Source organism: Thalassophryne amazonica, chromosome 3 (assembly GCF_902500255.1).
Source record: "Thalassophryne amazonica chromosome 3, fThaAma1.1, whole genome shotgun sequence".
NCBI classification, from domain to species: domain Eukaryota; kingdom Metazoa; phylum Chordata; class Actinopteri; order Batrachoidiformes; family Batrachoididae; genus Thalassophryne; species Thalassophryne amazonica.
Window position 1 is genome coordinate 78,857,053 of NC_047105.1, and position 15,272 is coordinate 78,872,324.

A 15,272-nucleotide genomic window follows, 5' to 3' on the forward strand; every position below is an offset into this window, starting at 1 on the left:
AGATAGAGAATGTTGTTCTCTGGAGTGAGGGAAAACAACCTATTACTGAACACTTCAAAACGTGTGAACTGGTGATATATTTTAGTCACAATAGGAACCATGATCTATTATTATCCATAACTCTGTGGTGCAAACTGTTGAGAAATGTAAATTCTTGGGTGTGTTCTTTCCCATGATTTGAAACGGAAACTCAAATACTTCCAATATTGATAAGAGAGCAAGGCAGCGTCTCTTCTTTTTACGTAAGCTGAGAGAATTACACAAAACAAAAAGATTCTCCTAAATTTTTATCATTGCATAATTGAGAGTGTACTTTCAGCTGTCTTACTGTGTGGTTTGGTAATCTCACTGTAAAAGAAAAAAGACTTTAAACGAAAGTGGTCCGCTCGGCCAGCAGGACCATCGGCTGCACTTTGCCGGTATTGGAGGTGATTTACACAAGCCAGACTTTTAACTCGGGCTTTGCAGATCATAATGACACTTCAAGTCATCCGTCTATAGCCATGTTTGAATTTCTTCCCTCTGGAAAAAAGATTCCGTTGTGTTAAATGCTCTACTGTCTGACACTTGAGGAGTTTTTTTTCCACAAGCTGTGAGGATTCTGAACGGCACACATTTGAATTTTGGATTTGCACAGTGCACTTTATATAGTGCATTTTTAAATGTATTTATTTATTTATTGCACGTTCACAATGCCCGTTGATATTTGTTTTCCTCAGGCTTTGGTTGTTTCTTGTTCGTGATATAGTTTTTAGATCTTTTAGAATTTACCTGGCATTTGTTTACCATGTGTGTCTGTTAAATTGTTTGTTCATGTCTTGTGGTTATAGTTTTAATTCAACAGCACACTTGAGCTTCTTGCACCTTTTTTCCAAATGTGGTTTCTGTAACATGCAACTGGCCAATAAACTGAACTCAACTGAAAATGAGGGGGTTGTAAGGGTTTAAGCAGGTGAAAATGCTGAACCTGGTTGACACCTGATACTAAAAAAATCTGCACCACACTGCATAGTATAAAAGGCTACAGGAATTTTGTTTACCTTTGTCTGTAGGGTGATTTGATGTACATTCACTGATCAGTCATAACATTGTGACCACCTGCCTAATCCACGGAGGTCCCCTTCTGCCACCAAACAGCCCTGAACCACTGAGGAAATGTATGTGTCCTGTTGGATCAGACTCCACAGGCCAGCTGTCATTCCCCACATGCATCAGTCAATCTTGGTCACCCATGGCTGTGTTACCAGTCTCACTGGTTTTCACTGGTTTTCCTTCCCTGGACCACTTTTGGTTCTGGCCGCTATAGATGGGGAACATCCCACAACAGCTACAGTCTTATAGATACTCTGGCTCAGTCATTAGCTATCACAACTTAGTCCTTGTCAAAGTCACTCACATCTATGTGTCCCCATTTTCCAACACATCAACTTTGAGGACAAAGTAATTTGCTGCCTCATATATCATACTTACCGACATGTGTAACTGTAATGAGATAATTCAACATGTCAACTTCACCTGTCAGTGGTCACAATGTTCTGGCTATGATTGGACGCAAAGCCATTACAGTATAAATCTGTCATGAGTGGGCATCAGAGGGTTGATGTGTACCCTGCACATGCTGCACACAATGAGATACAACTTTATATGATGAATCATGAAATGCTTACTCTGAGCAACACATGCAGTGAGTTTCTAAGGACCAGACATTACTAATGTATATGTGACTTCATATTATGGCTTAATTATGACTTCACTATAAATCAATGTGTTAATCAATGTGTAAAATACTCTTATTTACTGGTATGTTCACTGACAAGGAGTAAAAATGCACATAAAGACTGGATTTATACTACTGACATACTCCACATCAGTTACGTTATATTATATACATATGAGAGCAGCTTGATTATGTCAAACAATAAAGCTAATGGAAGCTACAGCCAAACTCTGAGTGCTTTCCATTCAGATAACACGACTCCTCTTGCACTTCTTCCTCTGACAGAAAAGTACTTAGAAATGGGAGCTCCTCACTGACTCAGAGTGAGCTGTCTGACTGGAATATTGTTTTATTAACAGTGGGGTCAAAATACTTATTCATTTATAAGCATGGCAAAAATATGAAAATTTCCCTTCTTCTGAGTGGGGGTTGCTTGAAAAACGACAATTGTTGCATTTTGTGTTTGCGAACGTTATCGAATAATAATAATAATAATAATATATATATATATATATATATATATATATATATATATATATATATATATATATATATATATATAAAGAATGATGTTGCCCAAAGGTACCTGCACCCAATTCAAAACAGAACCAGAATGACAGAGCGCACACTCAGGGCTGCATAATGCTACACTTGTTAATGAGCAACAACAAAGCCTGACATTTTATTGATCATGACTCTTATTTAATTAATCACTTCAGGTAAAATTATAGAGAAATACATATCACATGGTTGTCCATTCAGCTGTTCCCGATTTTTGTGCCCGGGGTCGCCACAGTGGATACAACCAGATCACATTGATACTTGGTTTTACTCCGGATGCCCTTCCTGATGCAACCTCCAGTGTTACCTGGAGAAACACACACAGCCGCTGGTGTTCAAAGAGGTCTCCCATCCAGGTACTAACCAGGTCCCGCACTGCTTAGCTTCTGAGATTTGACAGGATCAGGCTGAGACAGAGCAGATCGGTCGCAGAAATACATCACATAATGAATTAAATTTATCCATGGAGCTGTGAACTGAGTGCATATTTCTCCGCCCTCTCACACACGCTTACTCACAATAATCCTGCAACTGATGACCTGACTGAATATTCAACATTGGCAATTTTAACACACACAGATCACAAACTTGTGAATATGACCATGACAGAGCAAAGGCTGGAAGAAAAAGAATCCCACAGCAATTCACAATTTAGAAAAATCGTGTCTTCTTTGTGTGAGATACTTTGTTCTACAACACTTGAAGTGGAGCAGCTATTTATAGAGAGAGGAGAGAGAGAGAGAGAGAGAGAGGAGAGAGAGAGAGAGAGATGATATTTGATAGGATTTATTACCTCCGCCACCCATTTGTTGTTTTTAAATATCATTATTAAATTTTTAAAGAGGAATCATATCCTGACAGGCAAGAACTGATTCAGTGTTCAAGGTCATAGGTCAAATGCCAAAGTCAGGAAAAATCTTGGAAAACTGGGAAAAAATCCCTATCCTGTAACACTGAACAAATTTTCAAAAATCTAAATCTGTCAAAAAAGATCACATTTCTTTCATATTTGAGAGCATTATGTAAGGTGGAATCCTTTATCAACTGGCAACGTTTGGTCCAGTGTCACAGACAGAACAGTCACCCCCCCCAAAATTGTCCGCCCTCCCTTCACTGGGCATGCATCATTTGGGACCACAGCAGCTCATCTGAGTCTGACTCTCTTCACCCAAAGATATCAAAGGGAATAATGTGATTATTAACCATCAGATGACAAAGTAAAACCTCTTAAATCATTCTAAAGTCAGTTTTAAGCAGAAACAAGGCGATAATCGGTGAGTCGCTACTGAGGCTTTGAAATGACAGAGGTGCAGTGAACGCAGCAGCAGCTGCTCTGGACTGCTGCGCTCTGATCACTTCCTCTGTCTTTCATGATGAAATAATGCTGAATTCATGTGACATAATTGTTGTACAAAAGCTTCAGATATCTGTCGCTGAGCTAGATGATGACTGGAGTGCAGTTTGAAGCAGAAACGAGGGTGATAATCAGTGAACCGCGGCTGGCGCACAGAAATGACACGTGCACAGGTGGAACCGAGTTGTAGGGGGGACCGTTTGGTCAGTCCACACCGAATCTGATCCAGATTATAGATGTTTTTGGCCATTTAAATTTAATATGGAAAACCGTTCAATCGACTCATGTTGCTGCGGCCTTCACCCACTTTACCTCAATTCGGATGATGGACTGCTTTCAGGTTTAGAGCACATAAACAATGTCAAATGTATATGTGTTGTCTTTAATTTTGATGTGTGCCATTATTACGGTAAATAAGTAATAATGGGAATCTAATTGCTGTATCTTGTCTGAGATAATTGGAGTGTAAACGTAATCTCGTTGTTTGTTGCACTTGTAATGACAATGACAATAAATCTCATTCCATTCCAATTTACATTGAAAGCCCATTTGTGTACATTTTGCATATATTATATATATATATTGCATTATATATCATTTTTCACCTTAAGATTTTTTATGCTTCAATTTAGATCTTTTTCATATCAAAATTTTTGGTCAATTTCAGAGCCACTGGAGATAAGAGGAAGCATAACAAACATAATGGGGTCAACCATTTGCTTTCTTTCATCAGTGGGAGCCCCAATGAATTTGTGTGTGTGTGTGTGTGTGTGTGTGTGTGTGTGTGTGTGTAGTTTCTGATTAGCCCGCAGTTCAGTGGAATCCTTCATCACAAGGGGAACAGACCACTCTCACCCACCAAAACCACCACATCATTATACAACAGCACACCGCGCTGATAAAGCCGATGAGTCTGTCTGCCGATGAGCAAGAGGGGGAGATCGAGCGAGCGCAGTGCACTGAGATACAAAAGGAGCAAGAGGGAGATCTACCTTCAGTTGGAAGGGAGAATCCCCATTTGGGCAAGGTTATGCACACAGCAAGACACTACAAAACAGCCAGAGCACAAAATCACCACCTGGTCATTTCTGGCACGGAAAATTATGCACGCACACACACACACACACACACACACACACACACACACACACACACACACACACACACACACACACACACACACACACACACACACACACACACACACACACACACACACACACACGCACTGAAACTTGACAAACACAATGATTAAAATGTGAACCAGATAGCTGAGGTCATTTTCCAAACTTAACTGGATGTCAGAAGTCTACAGACTGGAATGCATGATCCTTCTGTTTCCTTTCAAGTCACATCTGTTACCCCCCTAACTTCTGCTTTCTCAAGAAGCAAAATCACTAATCTCCACAGCCACTGTAAGCCTTTTGAATCAAGGTTGAATAAAGCGGTGATTCTCACTCCTGGTCCTCAAGGACCTTCTCTTTCTGTCCTATCCAGTGTAATGAGCTCAGTGAGGTGAGTTCACACAATCAAGCCATGGGAGAGACTAAACCTGATTAATCAGGGTGGGGGTAGAGCAAGGAAAGATGGGAAATAGCCTTGCTAGGTACATGAAAACCTATTTCTCAACATCACAGTGAGCAAATGTGTGTTGAGTGGCTCAAAACGATTTGTTGACTGGCAGAAACATAATCAGCATGTATTGTCTGTATGCAAAACATCTACCAAGAGAATATGCCAATTTGGTTGAGTTAAAAACTTTTCAAATCTTTGGATTTGCTGAAATTTTAACCCGAGATCATCAAATATGGCCATCGGGTATTGCGAAGACTTTGCATCCATCCATCCATCCATCCATCCATCTGTCCATCTGTCTGTGCTCAGCATAAGTCCAGTCCTATTACTGCCAGAGGTCTTCGAATTCACAGAGAACATTCTTGGACACAGACCTGGACAAGTTCAAAGATGGCTAACCTTGACCTATTTTAAGAAGTATTTTAAGAGTTAAAAAGTCACATTCTGTTTCATTCTGTTCCTTTTTTCAAAGTGCCGGGGTTGCCCAGCCAATCAGAGGAGAGCGGGGCACCATGACATCAGTGGCTGGTCTCTCTAAAACCACTTTGTTTATTTGTTTATATAACATGTTTCTCATATATTATGCAAAAGCCATCAAGAAATAAACACTTCTAAAACTGGAAAATGCTGTTTTTGGAACCTGATAACACCTCTGGAGTCATTTACAAGACATTTCGCGGATGTTAGCATGGCGATGTCACAGGCTGGTCTAGCTAGCTGCAAAACTCCATTTCGTTTGTGTGTAAATATAACCTCTTGCCATGTATTATGTAAAAGCTAGCGAGAAATAAACATTTCTTAAAACTGAAACGCTGTTTTTGTAACCTGATAAACACCTCTGGAGTGATTTATAAGACATTTTGTGGATATCAGCGTGCACGTTACCTTCCACTAACTCAAAGCTAACTTCGGCTCTTGTCAAAAGCTCATGTATGCGCACCCACACGCCCTCCTGCAGATGACGTTAAAATGTAAATATTGTTTATGATTGATTGATTGATTGATAGAGGGGCTTTATTGAACATGTACAAATTGTACATAAGACAATAGGATCTTAAAAAATAATTAAACAACTGCAAATTATAAAGAAGACAATGCTCATACAGCCAAAGGTATTTTAGCATTGCATTATATTTTTACAATGCCATGAAGGTGCTACAAAGTGTTTTCACGCCATAGTTTCATCTGGTTAATTCCAACACGGCTATGATTTATCCACTGTTGGAGCAATTGGGAACAGCAAAATAATTACCATGAGACCTCTGAGATCTTTACAACTGATCTTTACAAGTCCAAGACGAGTCATCTCGGGTATAAATTTTGCTTCCAACAGTACAATTTCTTCATGTGCACTCACAATTGTCATACTTTGGAGATGTTTAACATGTGACCTCAACTTTATACTACTATGAAAGTGGAATCCATACAAACATGGAGACAACATGGAAACTCCACACAAAAACATCAGGCTGGATTTGATCCGGGGACCTTCCTGAAATGAGGCAAAAATGCTAACCACTAAGCGTTCGCGTTGCCCAATGAATAGCCAATTATTATTAAAAATAAATAAATAAAAATAAATACTGAAACTAGCACATTCAATCAGTGATATCAATTACTCATTATGTGCAGCCCGAATAGGTGTTTCCATACTTGAGTAGATGGTCCTTGGTGCTGCGTGTCTTGGTGAGGAACCTCTCTGCAAGCTTCTCCAAGTTGCGGCTGTAATCCATCTCAATCTCAGCTTTCTTCCTAAAGAAGTCCTGCAGGTCCTGAAGCAGCTGCACCCTCAGCTCACTCTGCTGGTCCAGACATTTGAGCTGTTCCACCAGCTGGGCTCGGATCTCTGACAGAGGCAAGAGGCAGTGCAGGGAAGACACATAAAGAGAGAGAGGAAAAAAAAAAAACGTCAGGGTGTGATTTCTTTTTCAATGTATAAAACCAAACATATTCATCCCACAAAGGACTTCCCGTGTAAAACATTTATGTCCAAAGGACATGCTGCTAAAACACCTCTTTCCTTCTATACAAACAAGCATCAAAGAGCTGATGTCTACCCAACACGCTCTACATACAACAATACAAATATACAAGTAAATATACATTTGTCTGTAATGATGTCTCTGAATATGTATGACCTCATCATATGACTTCTGTCTGATGTCATTATTAAGTCATTCATATCAATCAATCTGAAATATTTTGCTGATCAATATATGCTTTAGATCATCGATATCCATCCAAAACCTTTGTTTTTTTATGACCATTGATTCAAACTACTCTAAAATCTAATCACCTCTACATATCTGTCTAAGTAATATTCCCATCAGCTTTGATCCATCTCGGCTTTTTGGTTGGTGAGCTATACAAAAAAGGTGTTTTTTTGGACCATGCTTTCCTTGACCTTGGCCTTGACCTTTGATCAAACTAGTCCTAATCTAATTGCCTCTAGAGATCTATCCAGGTAATACCGCCACCAAGTTTGAAGGAAATCCATCCAGCTGTTTTTGAGTTATCTTGATCATGCACGCACACGCACACGCACACACACACACACACACACACACACACACACACACACACTCCAGTATAAACAATACCTGCCTATCACCGCCTTGCCGAGGAGCATGATAACAAGAACTGTGTGCAGTTCTGCACTGGAATATATGTTAAGTTCCACATTAAGATGCCATAACAGTGAGTCTGACGTTGTTTACTTTTACCAGCTGATGTGCACTCTGGCTGAGGTGTGACACACAAGGCTGCACTGCTGGAAAATATCCAGACTGCTGCGTGCACCAAATTTACAAGCGTGTCCGATCATCTGTCCACTTCCACACATAGCAGATATCCCAAGAGGCAGTCATTTATCCTGGCTTATCACTTTTCATTTTCATCCCACCTCCTTCCTCTCTCCCTCCTCCAGACTGGCCTCAAATTAATAGAGTGCACTCAGTGCAGACACACTCAGTAACCATATTCAATCACGGGCTACCAAAAAGTCCTCTGGAGAGTCCTGCCCGCTGCAGTTACACACACAGCGTGCATGCAAACACACAGCGATGACAAGATGGATCAGTGCTGTCAGCTGACAGATTAATGCCATGCGCTCATAGCTGCCTGCCAGTGCTCAGGAGGCTGCACATACAAGCTTTCAAAGAGTAAAAAAACAAAACAAAACAAAAAAAAAAACATGCACACGTCTCTAATTTCCAAGCATCTGCAGCTCCGTCTGATACCACAACTGACCTACCTTTACAGCGCTGGCTGTGGAGAAAGCACACTGCTTTGCCCTCCATGCCGGTCCCCATGAACTCGCCTCACTCACACAAACACACTCACACACAACAGGCTGCCAGAAAGTCACTCATCTCATCTGTCCAGCCAACGGCGACTGTCGATGCTGGCTTTTGTGTTTTACAGCTGATAGTGCAGTTTGTCATCACCACAAAGAGAAGTGTGATATCTAAAAGTGTCTGCACTCACTGCCCCGCCCCCCTGCCTACCACTTCTCTCCCTCTGTCATAAATACAGGCCTAAACATTGTGCCACTCGCAGACAGCCGTCTTCACTCATTAAAAGGCCAGAACACAAGAGTTTTGTGGCATTATGCCACTATCTCACAAGCAACACATAAGTGCGCGCACATTCACAACTGCGCCAATGACCTGATTGGTCTGTTTGCTGTGACAGCATGAGTTATTGTCTCATCCTCTGTGCGTGAAGGCTCGTGCATAATTTGCTCATTGTATAGTATTGTCAGTGATAGAAAGTGAGTCAGTGTCCCACGGCGCCACTCGAGGCTGCAACACAAAACCTCAAGATGGCAGCCTTGTAATTAGGCAGACCGAGACAACGCGACGCACTGACTCCCCGAGTGAAAAACATGCCTCTGCCATGACATAAAGCGTGACAGAATGCATAAGGTCATCAGTCTATTGAAACTGCAGGAGACACACAGACGGGTCACCTGTCTGTGATTCAAACGCAGCTTCAATAGAGCAGCCAAGACTGCAACTAATTGTTACTGCACAACCTGTGTACCAACACCCCTTACAGTTGTGTGCAAACGTTTGGGCACCCCTGATGATTTCCATGATTTTCCTTTATAAATCATTGGTTGTCTGGATCAGAAATTTCAGTTAAATACATCACACAGCAGAAAAACACAGTGATATTTAAGAAGTGAAATGAAGTTTATACACAGAAATGGCTTCCTCTGCATTACAGCATCTCCTTGTGCAAAGTGCGCTGTATAGTTGAATGATGCACAGAGACACTATCTGCAGCAAGATCATGTTGTAGGTCTTTGGAGCAAGTCTGTGGGTTGACTATGACTGTTTTCACAATCCTTCGCTTCAGCTTATCTGAGATTTTCTTGACCTGCCACTTCGGGCCTTAACTAGTACTGTGCCTGTGGTCTTCCATTTCCTCACTATGTTCCTCACAGTGGAAACTGACAGCTGAAATCTCTGAGATAGCTTTTTGTGTCTTTCCCCTAAACCATGATGTTGAACAATCTTTGTTTTCAGGTCATTTGAGAGTTGTTTAGAGTCTCCCATGTTGCCACTCAATAGAAGAGATGCAAAGAGGGGAAACATTTGCAAATGGCCACCTTAAATACCCCTTCTCATGATTGGATTCACCTGTGTAAGGAGGTCAAGGGTCAATGAGCTTACCAATCAATTTTGTGTTCCAATAATTAGTGCTACATGTATTCAAATCAATAAAATGACAAGGGTGCCCAAATTTATGCACCTGCCCAATTTTGTTTAAATAATTACTGCACACTTTCTGTAAATACTAGAAACTTTATTTCACTTCTCAAATATCAGTGTGTTCATCTGCTATATGATATATTTAACTGAAATTTCTGATCCAGACAACCAATGACTTATAAAGAAAAATCATGAAACTTATCAGGGGTGCCCAAAATTTGCATACAACTGTATTTACAATGTTCTGCCTGTCCGTCCATCTGGGAGAGCATCTGTGGACTTCATCCCAGAAGTTTCATGTCAAGGTTGTAACCCCCAAAGTTCCAATGTACTGGTTCCCTCCCAGACAGGAACCTCACTAAGGTGACAACCAAGATCCTTAATCCTCACCTTGCTCCCAGTGTGCGGTACAGCACCTAACATGAGGATTGGAATGAAGAACCAGTCCCATATTTTTCAATCCATTAAAATCGTATGCCTCAGGCACTATCAGTTCCTCTTTATATCGATGCCAGCATGTTGGTCTGACAGTTGCACTACAAAAAGTCATGTTTGATGTCACGTCTAATGTCATGGGGCCAAACTCTGCATCGGGCAACAAGGAAAACACCCACAATGATCCTGAAAACCTGAGTTGGCCCATATTTCTCCACAGAGAAAAATTTATCAGGCATCAAAATTTAAAAAAAGGCATAGATAGAATCAATAAAGAACAAGACTGATAAGCACTGACATTGACATAGATAAAATGTCATCAATTCCCATCTGTAGCATTTCGGCACACAGACATTGGTTTGTGTGTGAATGGCTGAATGGGAAAGCATCATGGCAATGCAGTCTATTTTATATTTTTTGACAGGTATGACCTATACGGCAATCAATTATAAAAATAGTTGACCGTTATTTTTCTGTTGATCTACAAAACTTTTCCAGCACTAACTAGGGCTAAATCAATGATAATTAACAGGACAACAAATTCCCGTATCCCTCTTCAGGCCCCAAGTCATTAAGTAATGATGCTGATTGTAGGCTGAATTAAACAAACAAACAAATAAATAAAAAAATAAGCAGCTGTGTGAATCATCCATATCTAACTTGTGCTCACTCCACCGTTGCCCATTGATCCTGACTGCTAAACCTGTCTTATCCATTTAGACAGCATTAGGATTAAGAAGATGTGGAAATTTTTGTTAAATTTGTTGTTATTACTGTTGCAATTATTAAAGGAGCTTGATCATGCCAAAAGGGGGGCCACTGAGAAGAAAAGAGAAATGCAGGTGTTCTGTAAAGTCATCATCCCACGAGCCCTTTACAAGTGGGACATGAACTGGAACATGACTCTATACCTCCACCTCCACCAGACAACACAGTCACATTTACCAGAGCAGGTCCTGTAATCGGGCTCTGGGAATTGACTTTTTGGATACTCTCCTCTCCTCCTCCACCTCCTCTGTCTGTTACATTGAGGCTGTCTGGTTCTGTCTCGATCTTCATCCACGCAGTTCTCACAAAACAAAAGGAACTGTAAAAGGAGACGATTCCTACGCCTCAGTCATCTGGAGAATTATTCATATTTCTACATACCAAACTGCCTGCTTAGGTATCTCACTATATACTGTATGTGGAAACCCACCAATCTATCATCTAACAGAAAGAATATGAGGAGTCACATGTATCCCTTCTTGAGCCCAACCCAAATCACATGATATTGAGAATCTGCCGAAACCATGTCCCAGTCCAATACTTGTATTTTCTTTGATATTACACTTGCACAGAGTACAATCAACTCTGTCATACATTATGAAAAAACAACCTTCAATCCAAACTGCTAGTTTGGATTGAAGGTTGTAGTTTGTAGTTAGTAAACTCTTGGGACTCCGGTGAGGGTGGTCGCATCTCCTCCTCTCTCCCCTCTCTTCCTCTATCTCTGCTCCAACCTTCAAGGTCCCTACTTCACTGGACTGTGAATTCTTCAAACTATATTGGATTAACCATGGAATTGATCAGCTGGTCTCTGAACGCTTTTGACACCATTTTTTCAACAAGGAAATCAGGAAATGGAAGACCCTGCATGCCCAGATGGAATCTATCCTGTGGGCTATGCTCTCGACGCCTGGGAAAAATGGCGTGTCACATGCTTGGTGCCACTCTCTGTGGAGGACGTCGAAGATTTATTTATATTTGGTTTTATCGTAGGAGGGCTGGTACTTATTGGCTTATGTGCTGCCCTGACCTACCGGAGAATTGGCATGACGGTTGCCACCAGAACCATGACCCCTCACCTGTCCATCATGATTAATGACTTGCGCAAGGCGATACATTCTCAGTTGGATAACATAAGTTGGATAACATCTCAGAGCAAATGTACTCCTTGCAAAGGAAGATGTCAGAGACCAGGGAATACTCATAAATTGGATTTTGTTGGCTAGAGGAGCTACAAATGTGCTTTCTCTGTTCAACCCTAAACATGACAGGCTTATCAGCCTCCAAAGGTCAAAACGCCTTGCTGCCCTCTTATCTTCTGCCCTCCTAGCAATTCCAGATATTATTGCACACACTGACAGAAACTGATACAAACCTCATCATGACTGATACAAACTCATCTCATTTGCACTCATGGCGCACGTCCCATCTCCACCCCAATCTCTACCACTGCCCCCTTGATCTCCGCCCTGCCGCTCCCCCTGAGCTTGCAGCTGCGTGGACACTGCTGTGGCCCCCCCGCTTCACACTGCCATCAATTCAGATGACGGACTGTCTTAAAGTTTAGCGTGCATAAACAATCAAATGTACGAGGTCTATTAGAAAGTATCGACCTTATTATTTTTTTCAAAAACCATATGGATTTGAATCACGTGTGATTACATCAGACATGCTGAACCCTCGTGGGCATGCGAGAGTTTTTTCACGCCTGTCGGTTACGTCATTCGCCTGTGGGCAGTCTTTGAGTGAGGAGTCGTTCACCCGCCTCGTCGATTTTTTTCATTGTTTAGGAATGGCTCAGAGACTGTTGCTTTGTTTGATAAAAATTTTTTCAAAACTGTAAGGCACAAACTGAGTGGACACCATTCAATAAATTCAGCCTGGTTTTCGGTAAAATTTTAACCGGCTGATGAGAGATTTTGGTCTGGTAGTGTCGCTTTAAGGCGGTCCACGGTGCCTGACGGCGATCTGCGCTTCGAGGCGGCAGCGTCTCGCGTTCAAGTTGAAAACTTCCACATTCAGGCTCTGTTGATGCAGTAAGTCGTCAGAGAGAACAGAGAACTTTCAGAAGAAGTCGGCATGAGGAGTTTATTCGGACATTCCATTGTAACGGTCATTTTGTAATGAAAGAACGTGCGGGCAGAGTCGCATGTCGGGCTGGACCCGACCGCGGGGGGTCGCGGCAGGAAAAACACCTCCGTTGGAAATCTTACGGGCAAGTTGGAACAGGCCCAAGCTGTTAAAAACAATTTCTCAGTTCTCACTTGTTGAAAGCCATTAAAAGCCGCCTGAAATTCACAAAATGGTTTTCAACACGGAGGTGTTTTTCCTGTCGCGGCGCACACAGATGTGCCGAGTCGTCACGGAAACGACTCGGCGAATTTGCGCGTACGTCTTTCATTAAAAAAATGTCCTTAAACAGTGGAATGTCCGCATAAATTCCTCATGCCGGCCTCTTCTGATCTTCTCTGTTCTCTCACGATGTCCTGGGTGAATTAAGCCTTAAATTAGGATGTTTCACCTCGAAACAGGCCGACGACAGCGCCTGGAAGCGCTGCAGGACGTCCCGCTCCGTGGGAAGTCCTTACACCGACAGAAACACCCCATAATCTCTCATCAGCCATTAAACTTTTCACAGAAAACCAGCTTAATTTCTCGAATAGTGTCCACTCGATATTCCTCACAGGTCCAGAAAAAATTTGATAAAGCAACGCGCGCCGTCTCGAGCAGCGTGTGAAACAAAGGAATTCAGCCGAGAGGCGGGACCACATCTCACTCAGCCTGCCCACAGGGAAATGACGTCACCGACACGCGTGAAAAAAACTCACGCATGCGCACGAGGGTTCAAGCATGATTGGTGTAATCGCATGTCATTCAAATCCATATAGTAAAAAAAAAAAATAAAAGGGTCGGTTTATTATCTAAGAGACCTCGTATATGTATGGGTGTTCTAATTCTGATGTGTGCCATTCTTACATTCAACTTGTAATAATTGTGGATTGATTGTATTTTTGTCTGAGGTAATTGTGTGGGAAGGAATTTAATTGCACCTGTTGCACCTGACAATAAATCTATCTATCTATCTAGTTATTGCTTGTATTTTATTTTTACAAAATAATGAATTTAATTTTTTTCTCATATGGCTCATCAATTTCACTTAGTTGCATTGTAGTATTAAAATGAGAACACTCTGACTAATTTTGATTGAGCGATAATGACTAAAGACTGGTGGCTGTGCACACTGTGGACCTCCAGTGAAACAGCAGACACAAGGCACATTCATATTCATTTGTAGATTGTCAATAAACAACATTTGCGGTTATAATTTTTGTGTTTGTTTAATTTTGGGCATACCTGCAAGTAGCTGAGTGAATTTCATTTTGCATTTACAGTCATTAACATGTAAATTCTTATTTACTTCCCACTGTCTATGTCATATAACCACTTGCTGTCATTTGCACATGTGAAAAAGACAAGCTGGATTGCTGTGCATTTGTAGTCAGACAACTTCACTCCCCAATGCCAAAAGACACTAACGATGGATGCTAGAGGCCATGGGTTTTAGCCTCATGGATAGAGTGCGTGCTTCCCATCTGGGAGATTGTGAGTTTACGCCCCAAGTGAGGAAACACAATGCAGAGGTTAAATGTACTTATTCTAAGTAAATCACCCACAAAACATTCACCAATCCAATGTGCAAAATTTAAGAATGCCCATGTAATTTAGCACTTGTTCTATATGAGGTCTTAATATATCAGGTGCTTGGTGCGGATTTGAAGGAAAGACAAAATATGCTTTTACACATGCACCACAGCACTGCTGTTTGACAAACAGAAAGCACTGAAAACGGCTGTTTTCTATTTTGGCACTGTGCTTATGAAGCTAAGTGTGATGGACTGTGTTTTAAATCTGTGTGATTACAACAGACGTGGTGCATATTTGAAGCAAGGAGAGCACAAATATGTTTTATAATACAAGAGCCATCACCAAGCAGCACTGATGGTTCACACTATTAGCACCACATTTATGAAGCGGAGTGGGAGGGAACACAGATTGACTCATGTTTTATGTCTTTATTGAGCAGTTCTGATTAATGTGATCAGATTAGGATATCTTTACCCGTCAATGATAATTTTAATTTCTG

At 41.3% G+C, this 15,272-nt stretch overlaps 1 protein-coding gene across 1 annotated transcript in view; it reads right to left on the reverse strand.

Annotated features, from left to right (window-relative positions):
* Window positions 1-15,272, reverse strand: part of srgap2 (SLIT-ROBO Rho GTPase activating protein 2) — a 286,727-nt gene that overhangs the window by 106,070 nt on the left and 165,385 nt on the right. Inside the window, 1 exon segment of the mRNA XM_034166920.1 lies at window positions 6,861-7,053. Coding sequence (XP_034022811.1) covers window positions 6,861-7,053 — 193 coding nt within the window.